Source organism: Epinephelus moara, chromosome 11 (genome assembly GCF_006386435.1).
Source record: "Epinephelus moara isolate mb chromosome 11, YSFRI_EMoa_1.0, whole genome shotgun sequence".
NCBI classification, from domain to species: Eukaryota; Metazoa; Chordata; class Actinopteri; order Perciformes; family Serranidae; genus Epinephelus; species Epinephelus moara.
This window is the reverse complement of record NC_065516.1, coordinates 22,038,667-22,056,754: the sequence shown is the minus strand read 5'-3', so window position 1 is coordinate 22,056,754 and position 18,088 is coordinate 22,038,667. Positions and strand designations below refer to the sequence as shown.

Here is an 18,088-nt window from a genome sequence, read left to right as displayed (position 1 = left end):
GTGTGTGTGTGTGTGTGTGTGTGTGTGTGTGTGTGTGTGTGTGTGTGTGTGTGTGTGTGTGTGTGTGTGTGTGTGTGTGTGTGTGAGAGACTGAGGTGGGGTTGAGGGGCTCTAAATTCAGTAACAACCCTGTAACATTTTAGCCACGCCTTTTTGACACCTGTCAGTCAATCAGTATGCAGCGACTGGCCCGCCCACAATCAGCATTATATTGTTTGAACGTGTGTGTGTGTGTGTGTGTGTGCACATGTTCTGTGTGTTTTATTTTCAAGAGGAAGAAGTGGTGTGCAGTGTTTGTGCCGATCGAGCTTGTTCAACCTTGGCAACCGTAACCGAGGCTCCATTATGGGATGTGCATGGTTTGGTTGTTGACTAGGCAGTGCATCAACGGTCAACAGCTGTGTGTGCCATGTGGGCAGCCATAGAAAGCCATTAAACACATACACACACACACACTCACATTCACACATCGCATAGTTTGCATTTAGTTGCATTAGATACTCTTGCCACTTGATTACGCCACAGCAGTAAAAACCGAAATTACAATTACGCACATTGCCGATTGGCAGGTATAATGGGCACACACAAACTCACTTCACTCTCACTCTCACACACACACACAGATACTGACACACAGGAATTGTCAGGGGATTCTTCCTGGTGGTAATAATAAAGCACTCAGCACACACCTGATGGCAGTGTGGGGTCGGGGCTTAGCGTGCCCTCTCCAGCGTAGCAGGGAAATGACGAGCCAATAACTGCAATTAAACATGCAGTATAATGGCTAATCAAATTGACAGCCTCGGCTGTTCGCATGCCTCTCTCACAATGGCTTATCACAACAAACTATTATGAGGGAGGGTATTTCAGGCCTGATCCCCTCTTTTCTTTCCCTCTCTTCCTCACTGTCTCCGATTCTCACCATCTCTCACTTCTTTCTGTATCTTCTCCCTTTCTCTTTTTTCCTCTTCTCCTCTTTCCCTCCCACCTCTCTGTCTTGTTCTTCCTCTCCATCTCTCTCCCCCCCTCTCTCCCTCTGGCAGGCTGTCGTGTGGCTCCAGTTAATTGCAGTGGAGATTAACAAAGCAAGCAAATTTGTTTTCTTGCTTTACTGTGTCACACAGAGGAAGGGAGATGTTTTCAGAGAGGTATAGTCGCATGAGCCGAGTGCGCTTCTGTAGAGTCACATTCAGTCTTCCTGTTTCTCACACTGGTAGAAGAAGTTTATTAATCTGTTGGCCTGTCATGATCTCGACTAAACACTCTTATTAGACCAAAATAATGAAGATTAATAACTATACAAAGAGGAAATATAATGATTTAGTTGCATTGTTGGTGAGGTAACTGTATCCAACAGGTGGTGACTGTATGTGTTTCTGTTAAATGAGGTCAAAGGGAGTTTGAAACACAAGTTTGGCCTGTTTGGATCAAGCTGATTGCTTTGCCTGTTTTAATGCTGCTTTCTCGATCTGCTCATACAAACAGAAGTTACAGGTCCGTCTTTTACCACTGCTGATACCAACATTCCCAGTTAGAGAAAGGGTGAATAGTAAAGCATCATGGCGATTGCCTGGTGCATCCAAATCACTCAAACTGCCCCTGAAAACACCTTCGTCACGGCCACTTGCAGTCAGAAACACTGGTAAAAGGCACCTTGAGGAGGTATTAATTTTAGTGGTAACATTAGTAGTGATAAAAGTTACACACTTTGCGATGCAGTTGCAGAGGGGTGCTGTTCCTGTAGGCTGTCCGCTGGTGCCTGTTGACTCCAGGGAAGTGAAGATGTATTTGTTTGTAACGTTAATATAATCCAGCATCCAGCAGCAAAAGCAGATTTAGGGGTCGTACACATGCCGTGTTTTTTGTTCCCTCAAATTCAATGTTTTTGATGTAGATGCGCAGGATGCGCGTTTAAACGTCAGAGCAATGCTGTCAAGGTGCGCACGCATTCCCAAGCACCTATTTTTCATGGTATAATGGCTGCATGACGAACAACCAATCGCAGCCGACAGACATCTTTCCCTTTTTCCGGAAATATCAGTCTGTGGTAACTATGGAAAAGTTTATTATTTTGGTGTAGGGCTGCCAGAGCTTTACATTTGTCCACGGACGATAGGCCTACACACTTATAAACAGCGCCTGGAAGACGATCAGCTCTGCACTCAGGATTTCAGATAAACGGGCTAATTGAATAATCTGCATTCTCTGTTGATCAGTTCTTAATTATTTAAAAGAGTTGTAGCTCTACATGCCTTAATCCAGTATGATGAGCTTACTTGCTAGCCTTGTAGTTACACAGATAAATGGAATTTGAGCTTAAATGAGCTGTTGTCCTTGTGTTACATAATTTGAAGTTGAAGTTCACAAGTGAAAATGAGGAAAAATAAACAGTTTTTGGCTCCTGTTTTAGCTCGCAGAGTTGTGATACTGAGTCTGAGCTGATACTTAAATTTACGTACATGTTGATTAAATACGTAGCTGACTCATGGAAATAAAAGGTGTATCCTTCTGAAGTTGGCACACCTTTTTTTTCACAAGCTACATGATCCAAATATTGAAGGTCCTTAAAGTTTTGATTTAAAACTATTAAGTTGATAAATTGTTACGATATGAATGAAAGTTTACCTGTGAGAATGTGACTCCTGACCCTGACGTGAAGACTCTCACTCTGTTGTTGTTAGGACTACAAAAACAGTCCTTATCGTTGTACAGTGGTGCTACAGAGTGATTCTGATTTTCTCTCAAACAGTCTTTGGCTGAGGACAGACTGCGGCTGCAAAGAACCCAAAATCCAGACAACAGCCAAGTTTAATTTTGGCCTGTTATCAAGTTACTCACTGAATTGACGTTAATTAGCAAGAGCTGATTTGACCCGCTGCCAACGTTTGTCATTTTAACCACTATACACTGGTCAGCATCGGGTAGAAAGGAGGAACTTGCAGAAAGGTAAAATAATAAATTTTGTACAGTTGGGACATCTGTAGATAATACTGTAGTCTCAGTGCTCAACAGTGCGAGCGTTTCACTCGCATTTGCGACTAAAAATAGGTGTGTGCAAACTGTAAAAAATATTTAGGGGCACATGTGCGCATAAAAAAACAGCCGAAGCAGCCTATATTTTTGTCAATAAAAAAATATGATAATCTAACCGCAGATGTTGCGGTTATCTTCCCTCTTCCCCGTGTGACACCGTTATGGGCGGTTTTCCAAGCCACTGTCGGCACAATGAATATAACTGTCGGCAGGGTGGAAATAGGTCAAAGTGTGGAGGATGCGGCAGACCTACGGGGAAGCCTGCTCCGTTCTCCCCGCAGTTAGGGACCGTTCTCCACGGCCAGGCTGTCGGCTGGGTGGAAATAAGTCAAAGTGTAGCGGAGACGAGGGACCGGGAAAAGCGGCGGACCTCCGGTGAAGCCTGCTCCGTTCTCCCCGCAGTTAGGGACCGTTCGCCACGGTACCGCTGCTGGGCAGGGTGGAAATAAGTCCTGCAGAGTTTCAGAGGACCTGGAGAATGTTTTAGGATAGTAATAACATTATATAAGATAATCATATTGCAAAGAAGATAATATATATAAGATAACATTAAAGACAAAATTAAATTGCAATACTTTTTCAAAACTTGATGATTTTACCTTTCTGTACATTTTGTATACAAATTCATTAAATAATTTTGCTTGTAAATGTCTATTTGCATCACGTTTATTATGGAAAACACATTATTTGATCAATTTACATTGTGTCCCGAAAGTTCTTTGTGCGCTCCTTACTTTGTCAACTTAGGAGCACATGTGCTCCTTGGGAAAAAAGTTAGCGTCAAGCCCTGACAGTCTATTTAGATGTGACTGCCTGCCATGGTGGCATTTGCAGCCATTTTGCAACCAGGTTGTTTGCACTTCTTGTAGAGAGGCACTGATCTGATGCACTGGATCAGTGTCGGCACCAATACTGACCTTATTACTTGGTGAAGTTATCGGCCAAGACATGACTCATTCGCATTAAATACAATTTATCTGTTAAAGTTATTATTACACATATTTATCAGATTGTGAGTCAGGCTTCGTTCACCTTGTGCTTTTGTCCAAGCACCAGTTTTTAAATCTGTTGCTTTGTGTTTGTGTGTTCTCTCTACAGTACTCCGAGAAGGCCCTTTACAACCAGATCTGCTTCTACAGATTCATCTTTGACTGGGAACACGCAGTCACCAAAGTACTACAGGGTGATGAGAAAAGTAAGTCTATATGCACACACACACACGTTAGGACTGTTATGGTTTAATTGTGCCAAACCATCACGTTACAGGGGTGAAAGTCCAGTGTTCTCAGCCGCACACTGACTAAACGGCATGTTGATTGATGCATGTAATGCAGAACCAAAGTTCACAAGCGCAACTTTTGCCCAGAAACCTTTAGTCGTACGCCGTTAACAGCATGTGCTGATGTTAGCACAACAAACCCATTGGCGTGCAAGTCAGTTACAATATGATAAGCGCAAATGAATCAGCAGAGCTGGAGGACCCGTCTGTGGCTTTCCGTTCAGCTACAACAGCAACAGAGAGAGAGTAGTGTATTAGACGAGGACGGTGTGTCGGTGTTGCTCCGCCGACAGCATCACCCAGATGTGCTGAACACAGAGATGACAGACAAACAACTCCTTGTCCTTTAACGTCGGCATTATACGCGGATGAACGCTGTTATAGTTTATCAGTGCTTGGCAGCGTCGGGGGGAACGGGACAAGAACGAAAGTTAAGGCGGCGAAAGTCCATGTAGAGTGGGTAGGAGCGGTGGTGGATCAGTCCAACAAACACCAACTTTCAACCAGGAGAGTGGTGATTATAAAACCAAACCCTGTTCTTTTTTCCTAAACCCAACCACATGTTTGTTGTTGAAGGAAAAAGAGGTCAATCTGCGGTATTGTACTGACATAGTGCATTTATTTTGAAAGAGACTGTGTGTAACCGTTAAACTTCCTGTGAAAACATAAGTGTATTTTGAAAGAAGACAATGCATGTAACAGGCAGAACTTGACACAGCGTCCCAGAGCATCAACAACCAACACACCCAGGGTACCTTGCACATCGTATCTGGACGTCGAAAGTCCATGACGAAACATTTTATATGTGACGAGGTTGGAGTGAGAATGTGTTGGCGGAGCTGTACACCCTCTCTGTCCTCCACATCCTCCTCCTCTTCATCATCATCATCCACCTAAATATCACTATCTGACCTGTCGAACATGACCTATCTGAGTTATGAAATGATTCTGTGTGCCCCAGTTCCTCTGTCTTGCCACAGCTGTGTCCTGCCGCCACATTTTCTTCACAGATTCTTGTTCAAACGTTGCTAAAGGCAATTTCATGTCATAGAAGATGCTTTTCCATTTTGTTGCCTTTTAGGAAAGTGTTTGTCCAGTGTAATACAGAAGCTTTATTTTAATAATGAAAATAGTTCAACAAAGTTTCCAAAATTCTCTCACTCACCAGCAAGGGTTAAAAGTAAATGAAAAGAAACATATCCTTATGTTTTTGTGTTTTTTTCACTGAACCAAACTGGCAACGAACTGTGGCTTCTGTGTTACATCCCTTATACATGCTGCCTGTTTCTGTACTTAACGTTAGGTCTTGTACCTAACTTTCAGAAGTCTTTTCTATTTGTTACAGGATTGATTTCCAAAGTTTTGTGCAGTGCTAGTTGTGAAAACAGGCTGGCTTTTTTACAATTCTATCATTTTATTCATTTTTTCGCTGTCTTATTATTCTGCAGCACCGCCTTTGGAACTGAAATCAAGTTACTAGAACGGCTATTGAAGTTTGAATTTTGATGTCCTAACAATGCTTCCTCACAAATACACATACAACATACCATTAGCAATCAATGGCTCAAAGTAAACCTTTTACCCAGGCTACACTTATAGTATTCACCAATGATGTGACACACACACACACACACACACACACACACACACACACTAACGCGCACACACACAAGTCGCGGAGTATGGGCATTGGATATGGGGAGGGGGGTTAAGGACATTCAGCTCCTCGAGTCGACAGCCCTAATTTAGGAGACGGATTCAATCACACACACATACAGAATGCAAAACGCTCCAATCACGGGAAGAAAGAAGGAAAGAGCCCTCCATCGCTCTCCCTCTACCCTTACCCTCACTGTCCATCTCTACCGCTTTCTCTCCTTTGCTCTCTCTCTCCTTTCTCTCTCTCTCCCCCGCTCTCTTGGACAGGCACTCGTTTGGCTGTGTTGATTGAAAACAGGTTTTAGATTTGGGGAAATGATAGGGGGAGTAATGGGTGCGCTGACGAAAGGATAGCCCTTCTCCTATAATGGGACATGGAGCGTATATTTCCCCCCTTGGACTCAAATAGACGCTACTCCAGCGCTCTGGGCGCGCTCAGTAGGCGTCAGCCACAAGGCCTCTTTACCCATAGTTCTCCCTGATTGATGTCACTTGATTAGAAAGGGCCGCCGGGCCGAGTGATTTATTTATTTGATTAAATATTTATGTATGTATGTTATTTATGTATGTATGCCCGGATTCGGTGAGTGTGTGTGCCAGTCAGGACCTGAGTGAGGCAGCGAAAGAGTGAGACAGCAGAGGTAAATATAACGTGTAATCAACAGATGACCACTCAGAAAATGGAGGGAGCTGAAATGGAGGGATTGGACTGGCGTAGAGGGAGGGGGGCAGCGAAGGAGTACTAACATGATTATAGCCTCCATTTTTGCTTTCTTTTATTTCTGTCTTTGCCCAGATGCAAGAAATCATCGCCAATCAATTCTTTGGCCTCCACCTTTCTTTATGTTCCCGAGCTTTGTGGTGTTTTTGATCTGCACCGGGCTTTCTCTTCTGAGTTTCAGTCTTACATTGTTCCTCACGGCATGTTCTTTACCTGGTGGTTAAACAATGGAAATATGTGCATGCAGTTTACTGTACATATAGAAAGCACACCGTATAGTGTTAGCAGTTCAGCATCTCTTCTTGTGACGGCTGTATTTTGTGTGTTCACCAGCAATCAGATATTTCTCACGTGCTGTCTGTCCACTTCCTATATCAAAATTAGACACACGTTGAACACCGTGCAGACGATAATATAGACCAGTGGTTCCCAAGACCCCTCAAAGTAAAGTTCCTGAACCTAATGTTACTTGACAGAGCTCAGGACGTCACCTTTAGCGCTGTACCTGAGTCAGAATTCTGTCAGTCAAATCAGATTCGGCCATTGAGTATGAATATTCCCCATTCTAAGTTTTAAAGTTTGAATGGGGCTCCGCGGGACGTTCAGTGAGACAGTGGCATTCATGTAATATAGTTAACAAGCTATCTGCGTTAACGACGGATCGGAAATCTGCAACATTTTTTGCCGACACAAGATATCTAACAAAAGCCACAGACTGCATTGTATTAAGTGTCTGTGGGCTTTTGATTCACCACTTCCAAGCAGAGCAGAGAAGATAATGCTGCAGTGTTACGGTGGAAAGTTTCTCTTCCTCTGTGCTGCTGCATCATGTCTGTTGCTGCTCGTACCACAGAGGAGCCTGAAGTCAAGAGCACTCACTCCGCAGCAAAATCTGGGGGCTAAAATGTCCCTAGAACAACATGGCATAGCACACTGACTAGCCAAAAAAAAAAAAAACCCACACAGCTCGACTTGAAGCACTGAAGCAATCTCTGTCTGCTGCGGAGTCTCAGACTGATGATTCGAATTTCCGACTTTCAAGGGGCAGCCGTAGCCGATCTGGTGTTTGTGCCCCACCTCCCAACTCAAAGGTCCTAAAGGACTTAGAGGATCCGCCACTCTTGTGCCAGAGACCATAGGGCACCCACAGAGGCCCTATGTCAATGCCTCAACAGGTCAGAGGCCTCGGATCAGACTTGGCCAGACCTGTTGAGGACACAGGACCTCTGGGGTACCGGTGTGCCCCAAAGGTGCTCGATTGAAGTGGATCTGGGGAATTTGGAGGTCAGATCGATGCCTAGAGCTCTTTGTCACCTCCCCCAAGCCATTCCTGAACGGCTTTTGCAGTGTGGCATGTCGTGTTGTCCTGCTGGGGAGGGGCACTGCCATCACCGAGTGCCATTGCCATGGGGCAGGGGAGAGGGACACAGGACAGAAGGTCCTGGAGGGACTGGATCACCCACCATCTGTGGGTCTCAACCACTAAACCATGCTCAGACACCGTCATGTTCACTTGTTACGGGCTCTGGCAGTTGAAAAGCAACCACTTCCCTCTGTTCCCTGAGCGGCTAGTCCATCAAATCATCACCCTTCCTGTTTGATGGTTTGGTTTCCCAAACACAAGACCTTCACTTTCCCTACATCATCCCAAAAAAACCTGTTTGAAAGATAGAATGTGTGGCTGAAACACCCAGTACCCAGCACCGCCCAGCACTCTGCAGAGTTAACAGTCACAACAAGTTGGTGTCACAGTGATGGACACAAAAATGTGTAGCAACACCAGATTGATGTAAGTTGGGTTTTAGTGTGTTTTCAATAATGTCAAACATATCACTCTTTGTACATGATACACTGAAAGTTACAGTTAAACATTACAACACAACGCCATGACAGCTGTATAATCACTCTGCTTGTATAGCAGGGATGTTTTTTCTGCGTTCATCAGCAGGTATTGGTCACTGTTGTCGATAAAGGGTTTACAATGTGTCACTATATCAGTCAATCTTGTCTGGTAACAGTGACAAACCAGTGTCTCCACTAAATGATTGATATCCTGCACACACACACTCATGCCGCTGCTTCCCTCAAATAGAGGAAGATACATGTATACACACACTCATGCTGCTATAAAATATAGGTTTAAGGTGTTATCCCTCGGTCCTGGGGCAGTAATACCCCATATTACTGCATTACACACCCAGGGGCCACACTGCTCAGATTACAGGGAGGAGACATACAATCCTATACACCCTACTCTACTCTGTTGTGTTGTCCCTGTGGGAGTGTGGCCATATACCTATAGAGATTTATCAGCACACATTGGGCCTCGTTTACTAATAAGTGGAACAAGGAAATTTGTTTGCCTGGTAGTTGTTCTATGAACATATTAACGCACTGACACACCAGTTTTGGAGCTTCAGTGAGCATCTGTGAATGTGAAGGCAGTTGGAAACAGTTGGTAAACCGTTCGTCACTCTTTGTTAAACATGCTCAAACATTTCAGTCTCTGATGATGCGCTCTCTCCTGAAGGCACCAACTGCAACATCTTCCAGCAAGGTTAGATGTGTCATCTTAACACCTGCTTGGAGGTAGATCAGAATCTTTTAAATACCCTGCTTATTAATAGGCTACCAATTAAGCAGCTGGCTACAAATGCACATATGAGCAATTTCTATTAAAGAAAAACAAAAACAAGAACTGGGACATTCTGTGTTCATAGTAAAAAAAATGTAATTAATCATTGACGAGGATGAAAGGTTGTCAATTTCATAGTCATTGGATACATTCGACCAGTCCATTAGAACATTATTAGTTTTAAATATTGTCTAGTGAAGACTTTTAATGAATGACTGTGTTAATATGTTACGCATTTTGTTACAAGTTGCGTATTTACATTTTCTGAGACAGCCAAGTCGTCATCATTTGTGAGCACATATGGTTTTGAGGCAATTCTAAATTTGTTTGCAGAGTAGGAATAAATTCAGATAAGGAAATATTGATGAATCCTGGATTTCTACTGAAACGTTCGTACACACGGTTTAAGCACCGATTTGTGATACGCGCTGTTTATGAATGGGGCCCATTGTTGTGTCTTTCTGGTGGTGATGGTGCTTTTTAGAAGAAGTATAAAGCTTCATCTGCTTCGAGAAGAGCTGGTTAGACATTACGTTGTCCACTTGAAGATTCAAGTACAACTGAACTCACTTTTTAAGATCATAAAGCGTTAATTCTGGTCATCAGTGATCTTGGTATATGTGTTTTGACACAAGAATAAAAAATCCATTGTCCAAACTAAACTATACTTTTTTTTCTGTCAACCATTCCCATGAAAAGACGAAGGCCCTGTATTTCTACAGATATTTTTGAAAACGGCTATTTCCCTTCTCCATTAAAAATTAAAAAAATTCTGATGCTCTCAACATGTGAAAGTTTTCCTGCCACTCCTCATCGACAACAATCCCACTCTTGAAATCGTCCAGCTGCAGACCTGGTCCAAAACCATTGTTTCTTGTGCAACAGGACCAAATTACATTGCGCCAAAAACCAGCAATGAACTGATTGTACTTACAAGTACCGTCTATGTAGCCAAAGCCTGATCAATCCTATATATCAATAATTGCCTGAAAACACACCAATGAGCCACACAGTTGCTCTGGTGTCGTGTGTATTCATCCACAGCTGAAAATAGTTCCCAACAAATGCACAGTTTCCTTTTATCTGAGTAACTTTGCCAAAATGTACAGTGCCCAACTGTTGTAGGGAATTATTTAGCCTTTTTAAATATGAAAATGTAGAATTTTACATGTTCTTAAAGATATTTGTGTTAAGTAGGAATGAATGCTGGGGACTGAGGGCGTTTTCCGAGATACAGTTTATTTTTTTCTGGTACGAGTCAGTGGATGAGTTTGTTAACTTGTTGCATTTTCCCCTTGTTTCAGTTTACCTGAGCTTTTAGTGATGCATCTAGTGGCGCTCTCACCCCAGACACGTATAACCAATGAGCTACCAAACTTGTAATAATCACCTTCTCGTTGGGTCAGATCGTGGTTGGATCATGTTCACACCACTCATGAACTGCGCCAGAATTTGTTTCTGACCTGGACTGAGACCACTTCCTCAGAAGCGTCTAACTGTGGCTCTTTTGGTATGCATCAAAGTGCGACTGCTGTGTTCAGATCTGCCGAAACAAATCAAGGGCTTCTTTATGAGCCAGAGGCCGATACAACCTGACTAAATGACTCAGGCCCTCAGAGCCACAGACAGGCTGAGGACATCTGAAAGTATTCAGACGACGAACACGTTGTTGGTTTTGATCTTTTTATAAAAATTATTGACAGACACAATATAGAAAATCACCAGCCCCGTCTGTTAATGTTTACTTAACTCAGAAATATGAGCTTAAAGATAAAAGTGCGTCATGATATCCTGCAGTAGCTGTAAAGCCGTATTGATTGATCATATCTGGGTGTTTATGGTTTGTCCAGCCATTCAGAAAAGTCAGAATATGTATGTTTACATGTGTACTGAACATACACAATAAAGCGTATTCAATTAAAATAGCTTGACATAAAGGATCTCCGAGTCAGCGCTGAATGTAATTTGATCAGCTTGAATGTGTGTGCGCACTGCAGCGCTATACTGTGTGTGTGTGTGTGTGTGTGTGTGTGTGTGTGTGTGTGTGTGTGTGTGTGTGTGTGTGTGTGTGTGTGTGTGTGAGCCAGGAAGCAGCTCTATNCTGCAGGAGATCTCTAATAGATTATACACACACACACAGAGGCACACACACGATGAAAAAAACATGCTGTCCGTTCCTTAGCTGGGAACATCCCGTATCAATGACTTTCAAATCATTTCATGTCACTTTTCTTCTCTCTTCTTCTGCTCTCTCTTTTCCCTCCTCCCCTCCCTCCCTCTCTGTCTATCTGTTGCCTTTCTCTTCCCTCCATCACCCCTCCCCTCCAGGTCTCAATCTTGAGTGTGGGCAGTATGATTGCGTGTGTGAGCAATAATGTAATTTTGCCGCATTGATAAAATATAAATTGTCCTTGAGCTGCGCTTTTCTAATGATCCATTTACCGACAGCTTCCCCGCCACCTCTCAGCACTCTGCATTCGGTCCTCTTCTACCCTCCCACTCCTCTCCCTCTCGCTCTGTCTTCTCCTCCTCTTTTCCTCCTCTCCCCTCTCCATTTTCTTCCCTCTCTCTCGCTCTTCATCTTCCACTCTCCCCTCCCTTTCTCCGGCGATACAAAGCGGGGTGGCAAAATCCGCGGGTGCGATTGTCAAATCAATTATTCATTCTGTGCAATTACACTCACACAAAGAAGTTTCCCTGTGCTCCGAGTGGTGATTAAATTAACTGCTATTCCAGCTGCCCGTCGCCACCAGCCTAATGGAATATTCATGGAGGCGGCCGACGGAATGGCCGATCTCCATTAACTTCATCATGCTCACTTAATTACAGGCTTGTTATTGTATTTACACCTAGTTAGAGCGTGCAGAGCCCCGATCTACTCGTGCCCAGCACCGCCAGAGTATGCGCGAGTGTGTGACAACACCTAGTTAGAGCAAAGATAACCCCTGATACACTCACTGTGCGTGCGTGCGCGCGCATGAGTGTGTGTGTCCGTACGAGTGTGAGTGTGTGTGTGAGGATGAGAGAGATGATGTCTAATGCAATCAATTAGGCAAAGTTTTTGGGGGATCTGAAGCTGCATTTGTGTCGACGGTATGCTTTCTATCCATGCGTCATTTTCCATCTTTCACTCCAGTCGTCATCTCTCTCTCCCTCTCTCTCTCGTTATTTCCACTCTGCTCCTTTTTCCTCCACGTCTCGGCCTTCCCAGCGACGCCGTCTCCCCTCTCTTCTCTCCTTCCGCCTCACGCTCGCTCTTTAAGGGAGGCTATTTATTTGAACTACACTCCCCACTGTGCTCCGACTTGCAGCAAGGTCTCTCCCTCTTTCTTTTCCTCTCCGTGACTCTTAAATCATTCTTTTATCTGTTCGCCACACAGTGATTGAGGTGGAAAAGAGAAAGGAGTGAGGAAGGGGAAAGAGGAGAGGAGGGGGAGAATTATTTTCTCCTACCTTTCAGAAATGATGACATGATTGCTTTCGCTTGATCATGCATCATCACCCCCCCTTCTATTCCCCAGATAAATAGACTAGTTTGTCTCTCCCTGCCTCTCCTCTCCCCTTTTTCTCCCTCCATCCATGTCCTTGCTAACATGAGGATTATCTGGTAATAGTTGCCGCTGGCGTTTAAGTCAACCACACCATCCTCGATGTGTATGTGTGATTACTGTTTGTCACATGGATGTTTTTGAGTCGCCATGACTGTGAGTTAGTGTGCTTTTTAAGTGTTTAACTACCATCAATCGTCTGTGCGCATGTTCTCTCAGTGTGTGTGTGTGTGTGTGTGCCTCGCTGTTGATCTCTGTGTATCTAACCTTTGTTCCCTTGGGCAGTCAGTGGGCTGGTATTTATCCAGCAGCCACTAATGCAGCGGGCAGGAAGGACGAGACAGGAGATAGGGCTGTGGAGATGGCGAGGACATGACAACTGGCCATATGGACAGTCTGTGTGTGTGTCACTGTGTGTGTGTGTGTGTGTGTGTGTGTGTGTGTGTGTATACAGCATGTGATCTAGATAAATAACCAGCGTTTTATTATGTTAAACAAGTTTTTAATTTGTTTGCTTTTAGTAAAACACTTTAACTCTTATCATTTATGTTCAGGATTTGAACTACAGCTGAAAAAATTGTTGATTATTTGTTGATGAACAACGACTGTGACAGTTGATTAATCAGTATCAATCAGTTTGTCATTTATTAAGCAAAGTTACTAAACATTCACTAGTTCCAGCCTCTCTAATGTGAGGATTTTCTTTTTTATATTGTTGTCATTTGAATATTTGACTTTTTCTTACTTTTGTACAGTGTGTCAGACAAAACAATTTAGATACATCAAGTAGTGATGTAGCTTTGGGGGGTGATATGTTCAAAATCTTCTTTCAGGTTCTATGTAATTTTATATCAGGGAAATAGTACAGTAAACAGTAATTGCTCTGTAAATTAAATTAAACTGTAAATAATCATACTGTACTTCATCACATTTGATTATTTTGTTTTTTATTTGGAACTTCACACAACATCCTCACGTGAGACAACACGTAAATTATAACAAAACACTCAAAACAAAAATAAAATTCTTTCAGAATGAAAGCTTTAAGGTTCCCGAGGACAACAGATTCAAGTGTTACGGGTTTCTGTGTGTACAAATTCACTCTCCATCTCCATGTCAGCCCAAATAATGTTACCTTGCGAGGCAGCTGGATTCATGAAATCATGGGGGAATCAAGAGATCACGCAAAAATCCAGCCCTGATTTGCGACATAGTCTGCTGTGAATACCTCCCCGCCATAGGAACGGTATTGCCAAATTTCCACTGGTGAACACATTTCTACTGGCGCATGGTATATATACTGTCACATCGCCCAACCTTACTGTATTATTTATACATTTTCTCAATCAATTAAATGTTATTTTCTCAATCAATTATTATTTTTCTCAATCAATTAAATATTTGGTTTATAAAGTGCCAGAAAATATTGAAAAACGCCTCTCCTAATTTTCTATCAACAAAGTGTTGTCTTCAGATTGCCAGTTTAGTGCGGCTGACAGTCCGAAAAGCCAAAAATATTTTCTTTACTTGAATACAGACAAAAAAACCCGGCAAATATTCACATTTCAGAAGCAATAACCAGTTAACTTTTGACATTTTTGCTTCAAAAATGATTGTTTATCAATATATTTACCGATTAGATTAATGTTCTGTTGATTGACAAATTGATTAATCAACTGACTGTTTCAGCTCTAGTTGCAGTCCTGTTTGAGGTACTTTGGTACTCATTGGTCATTTTTTGTGGTAACTAGTTATTTTAGCTTTTGTTTTTTAAATGCATTTGCAGTTCGACAAAGTTTTTACACTTAAAAAAAATCTTACAGGGACTATGAGTGGACCAAAGAATTCTGCAGACTGTGTTGGCGACCTCTGATTGGATCTGTTTTTCCTGGGCTGTGTTGCACATATTCAGTATACAGTACTGGTACTTTATGCAGATTTTTATAGGGTCTTGAAAAAAAAACTTGAAAAGTAATGGAAATTGAAAATGGCATTTTCTATGCCTAGATAAGTTTTGGAAAAGTCTTGGAAATGCCCTTCCCAAATACCTGTATAATAGAATAAATGTACTGTATATACGGTGTTAATGTTCGGGAGATCATTAAGTCACTTGATGTTATGTTCTCTTCCTGGATAACGTCAGATTCCGACCTCAGTTGCAGCCTCTATTTTATCGAGATATAAGTTCACGTAAAGCCAGGAAAATGCAAATGTATTAATGTCTGACTTCACTTGGACACATATAAGGCATGGCATGTGAAAGACCAGGACCCAGGACATACAAAATGTAAATTGTGTAGTTTAATGTTGAAATGTTGGCTGAACAGATTCAAAATTCATTCATATATCTGTCTATAAAACTTTTAAATAATGGCAGATAAAGCCAGGACTGGCACTGGGTTATGACTGTTTGCCGATTTGCATTTTGGTAGAGGTATTTTTAGCATATGATGCTACGCTGGGTATAATGTTGATTTGTCTATGTACTATGCTGCATGTTGTATATCCATGGTTTCAGCATGGGTGTAGGGCCAAAGACAAATTCTCCACTCTGTGGGACAATAAAGTTAATCGTGATCATGGTATTGATCTTGATATTTCAAACATGGGAGAGGGAGCACTAGCTAGCCATGCTAAAGGAGCTAATGTTGGGCAACAGGCTGCTGCTGCCTTATGAATCAATCCCCATCACCTGTGTTTTTACCCCGGTGACCAGCATACCAGCTGAAGTGCTTCCCTCTTATCCACCATCAAAGGACAAGCTCTACCTGCAGTACTGTGGGTGCTAAAGGTGGTTAATGCCTGCTAATGTTAGTCCTACAAGTCATGTGGAGACATGGGCCAGCTTGACATGGATTTTTATTTTTTATGTTACGTTATACACAAATCTTATTTCAAATACATGGAAAAGTCATGAAAAGTTATGGAAATGTATTGGTTAAAATGTGTATGAGCCCTGTTTTTGCCAGATGAGGATCTGAGGACCAAAATGTTTTAAATAAAATGAACATGTAGAAAAACTTAATTCATATTAAATATGAAAGAAACCAGACTAATACTGTAAAATCAGATCATGCTCAGACTAAACCAAACTTTATCCCATTTCCATCTTCCTGCTTCTTCACCAGTGACCTCTCCAGTCAACACACTATTATTCCCGATGTATCTCGCTGCACTCTTTGGTGTGATAGTGTGTTATTACTTGGTTTCATGATACTTCATCTACACTTGACGCTCAGTATAATATTGTAAAGATTTGGTTTTGGTCAGGATAGCAGCTCTCAGTCTTCTCTCTGGCCTTATTATGGCCCACCCGAAGGGATAACAGGGACAAGATATTGACTTCATGCTCTCATTGGGCATCTCTATCGATCCCATGATCCTGTGTGTGTGCACACGCTGCCATCGACCCATCTGTCCAATTCTGTGATGCCCCTCAAAGTGATAGCATTACTGGTAGATAGCATTGGATCTGTTAGCTCTCCAGTTAAGGGTGAAACGCTCCTCGGTGTTTATTAGTGACGAGACAAAGCCGGCGTGCACTCTGCTCCTCTTCCAGTAGGACTCTGCAGAACCTAATCACAGGGATAGAGGGGGGTGAGAGTCATCCAAGAGTGAATCATTCACCAGTTTGAAATGCACACGTCCTGGTCGCCTGTGGTATTGACTTTGATGCAGTTGAGGAACCAAATGATCTTCCATTGAGCTCTGCCAATAACTCTTCTTTCTTCTCTTTCTTCCCTCACCTCCAGATCATCAAAAGCATTGGTACAAAGAAAAAGAAGTGTATCGGAGGCTGAAGGAAGTGCCGGACAAAGCCTTGGCCACCAGTGGCTACTCGGAGATCAACCTGGCCAAACTCTTCCAGGCCTTCTCCTCCCTCAAGTAAAACAACACACACACGTCCGTAAAGACAACACCTGCCGAGAAGCTCCGACATCTGACTCAAAGCTGGACATTTGCACATTCAACTACATCGGTTTTTGGTTTCCAAATGTAAAGCAGGGATGGCGATTTTAGGCTTTGACCTCCTCACCCCTGTACAATGTTCCCCGGCTCTAATGGGCTTGTTATTTAACTTCAAACCTAATCTCACCTTTTTGTCAGTTCCTTCACTTAGACGCTCATGACTTGACCCCATCACCCTGACTCTGTATCCTAAAGGGGACTAGCAATCATACCTAAATGACAGTCTATTGTGTGTGTGCTGGGGGGGTGCGCTAGCTGTGCCCAGATGTGTATGTGAGTGTGTGTGTGTGAAAATGACATATCCTCAGATCAGCCAGTATCCTCAAAAAGCGGCTAATTAGCCAATGATAGTGACCCCGGCCACTAAGACCACTGGATGCCTGCAGCGATCGGACACTTGTTCTGATTACCACCATTCATCCCTAGTGTGTGTGTGTGCCTCTCTGTATGTGTGTGTGTCAGATCAGAGGATAAAAGAAAGGAGTAAGGAGGATGCAGGGAGTGACGGGGTGAGGGAGGCCACACGCGCTGCTCCCTCACTCTTTTGTCTCCGTATCGAACATCTGATCTCCTTCTCCTCCACTGCCTCTGTTTAACTGAAGCCATTTCATCCCTTTCACTCCTTCCCCTCTTCCCTCTGTGCAGATTGTGTTTTAATGCCTGTGATTTTCTGTGTGTGTCCCACTTGTGTCGCTCAGGTGGGTGTATGTAACGATTTTTGTAATGACCAGAATATGTCGTGTTGGGTATTTTGATATTGATGAGAACAATTTTGATACTGAATCTTCAATAAAAACCTAAATGGATAAGATGTTAATCTTGTGTTATTACAGTGTGGGGGGGGTGATGGAGATGAGTGGATGGATGTTGTAGTGTCTTAATGTATCTTCTGTTAACCAGTGCGCTCTGTAACACTACAAAAGTGAAGTTAATATTAAAAACACTAGAGAAAATGTAAATAATCTGGCTGCGTAAATCGAGCATTCCTTCACTGTATTTGACGCCATATTTAAAGTGAAAGTCAGACGATATTCTGTATTTTTATTAATCCTAACAAGTCCTACGAAAAGAGCAAAACCATCAATGAAGCGATACCTGTGCTAAGGCTGGTAAGTTTATTGATATTATATCAAAATTATGATGTGAGACGAGATAGCTGCTTAGATTTTGGATATCAAAGTACCTTAAGTGTCGTCTTTTTTTAGTTTTAAAGGCTGCATTACAATAAAGTGATGTAATTTTCT

The 18,088-nt window shown here is 42.6% G+C and overlaps 1 protein-coding gene across 1 annotated transcript in view; it reads left to right on the top strand.

Moving 5' to 3' along the window:
- The window catches only part of pola1 (polymerase (DNA directed), alpha 1), an 83,350-nt gene extending 65,695 nt beyond the window's left edge, over positions 1 to 17,655 (top strand). Inside the window, exons 36-37 of the mRNA XM_050056266.1 lie at positions 4,132 to 4,228; positions 16,628 to 17,655. Of these exons, the coding sequence (XP_049912223.1) occupies positions 4,132 to 4,228; positions 16,628 to 16,764 (234 nt within the window). The 3' untranslated portion in view covers positions 16,765 to 17,655. The remainder of the gene's footprint in view (positions 1 to 4,131; positions 4,229 to 16,627) is intronic.
- The last annotated feature ends 433 nt before the right edge of the window (positions 17,656 to 18,088 follow it).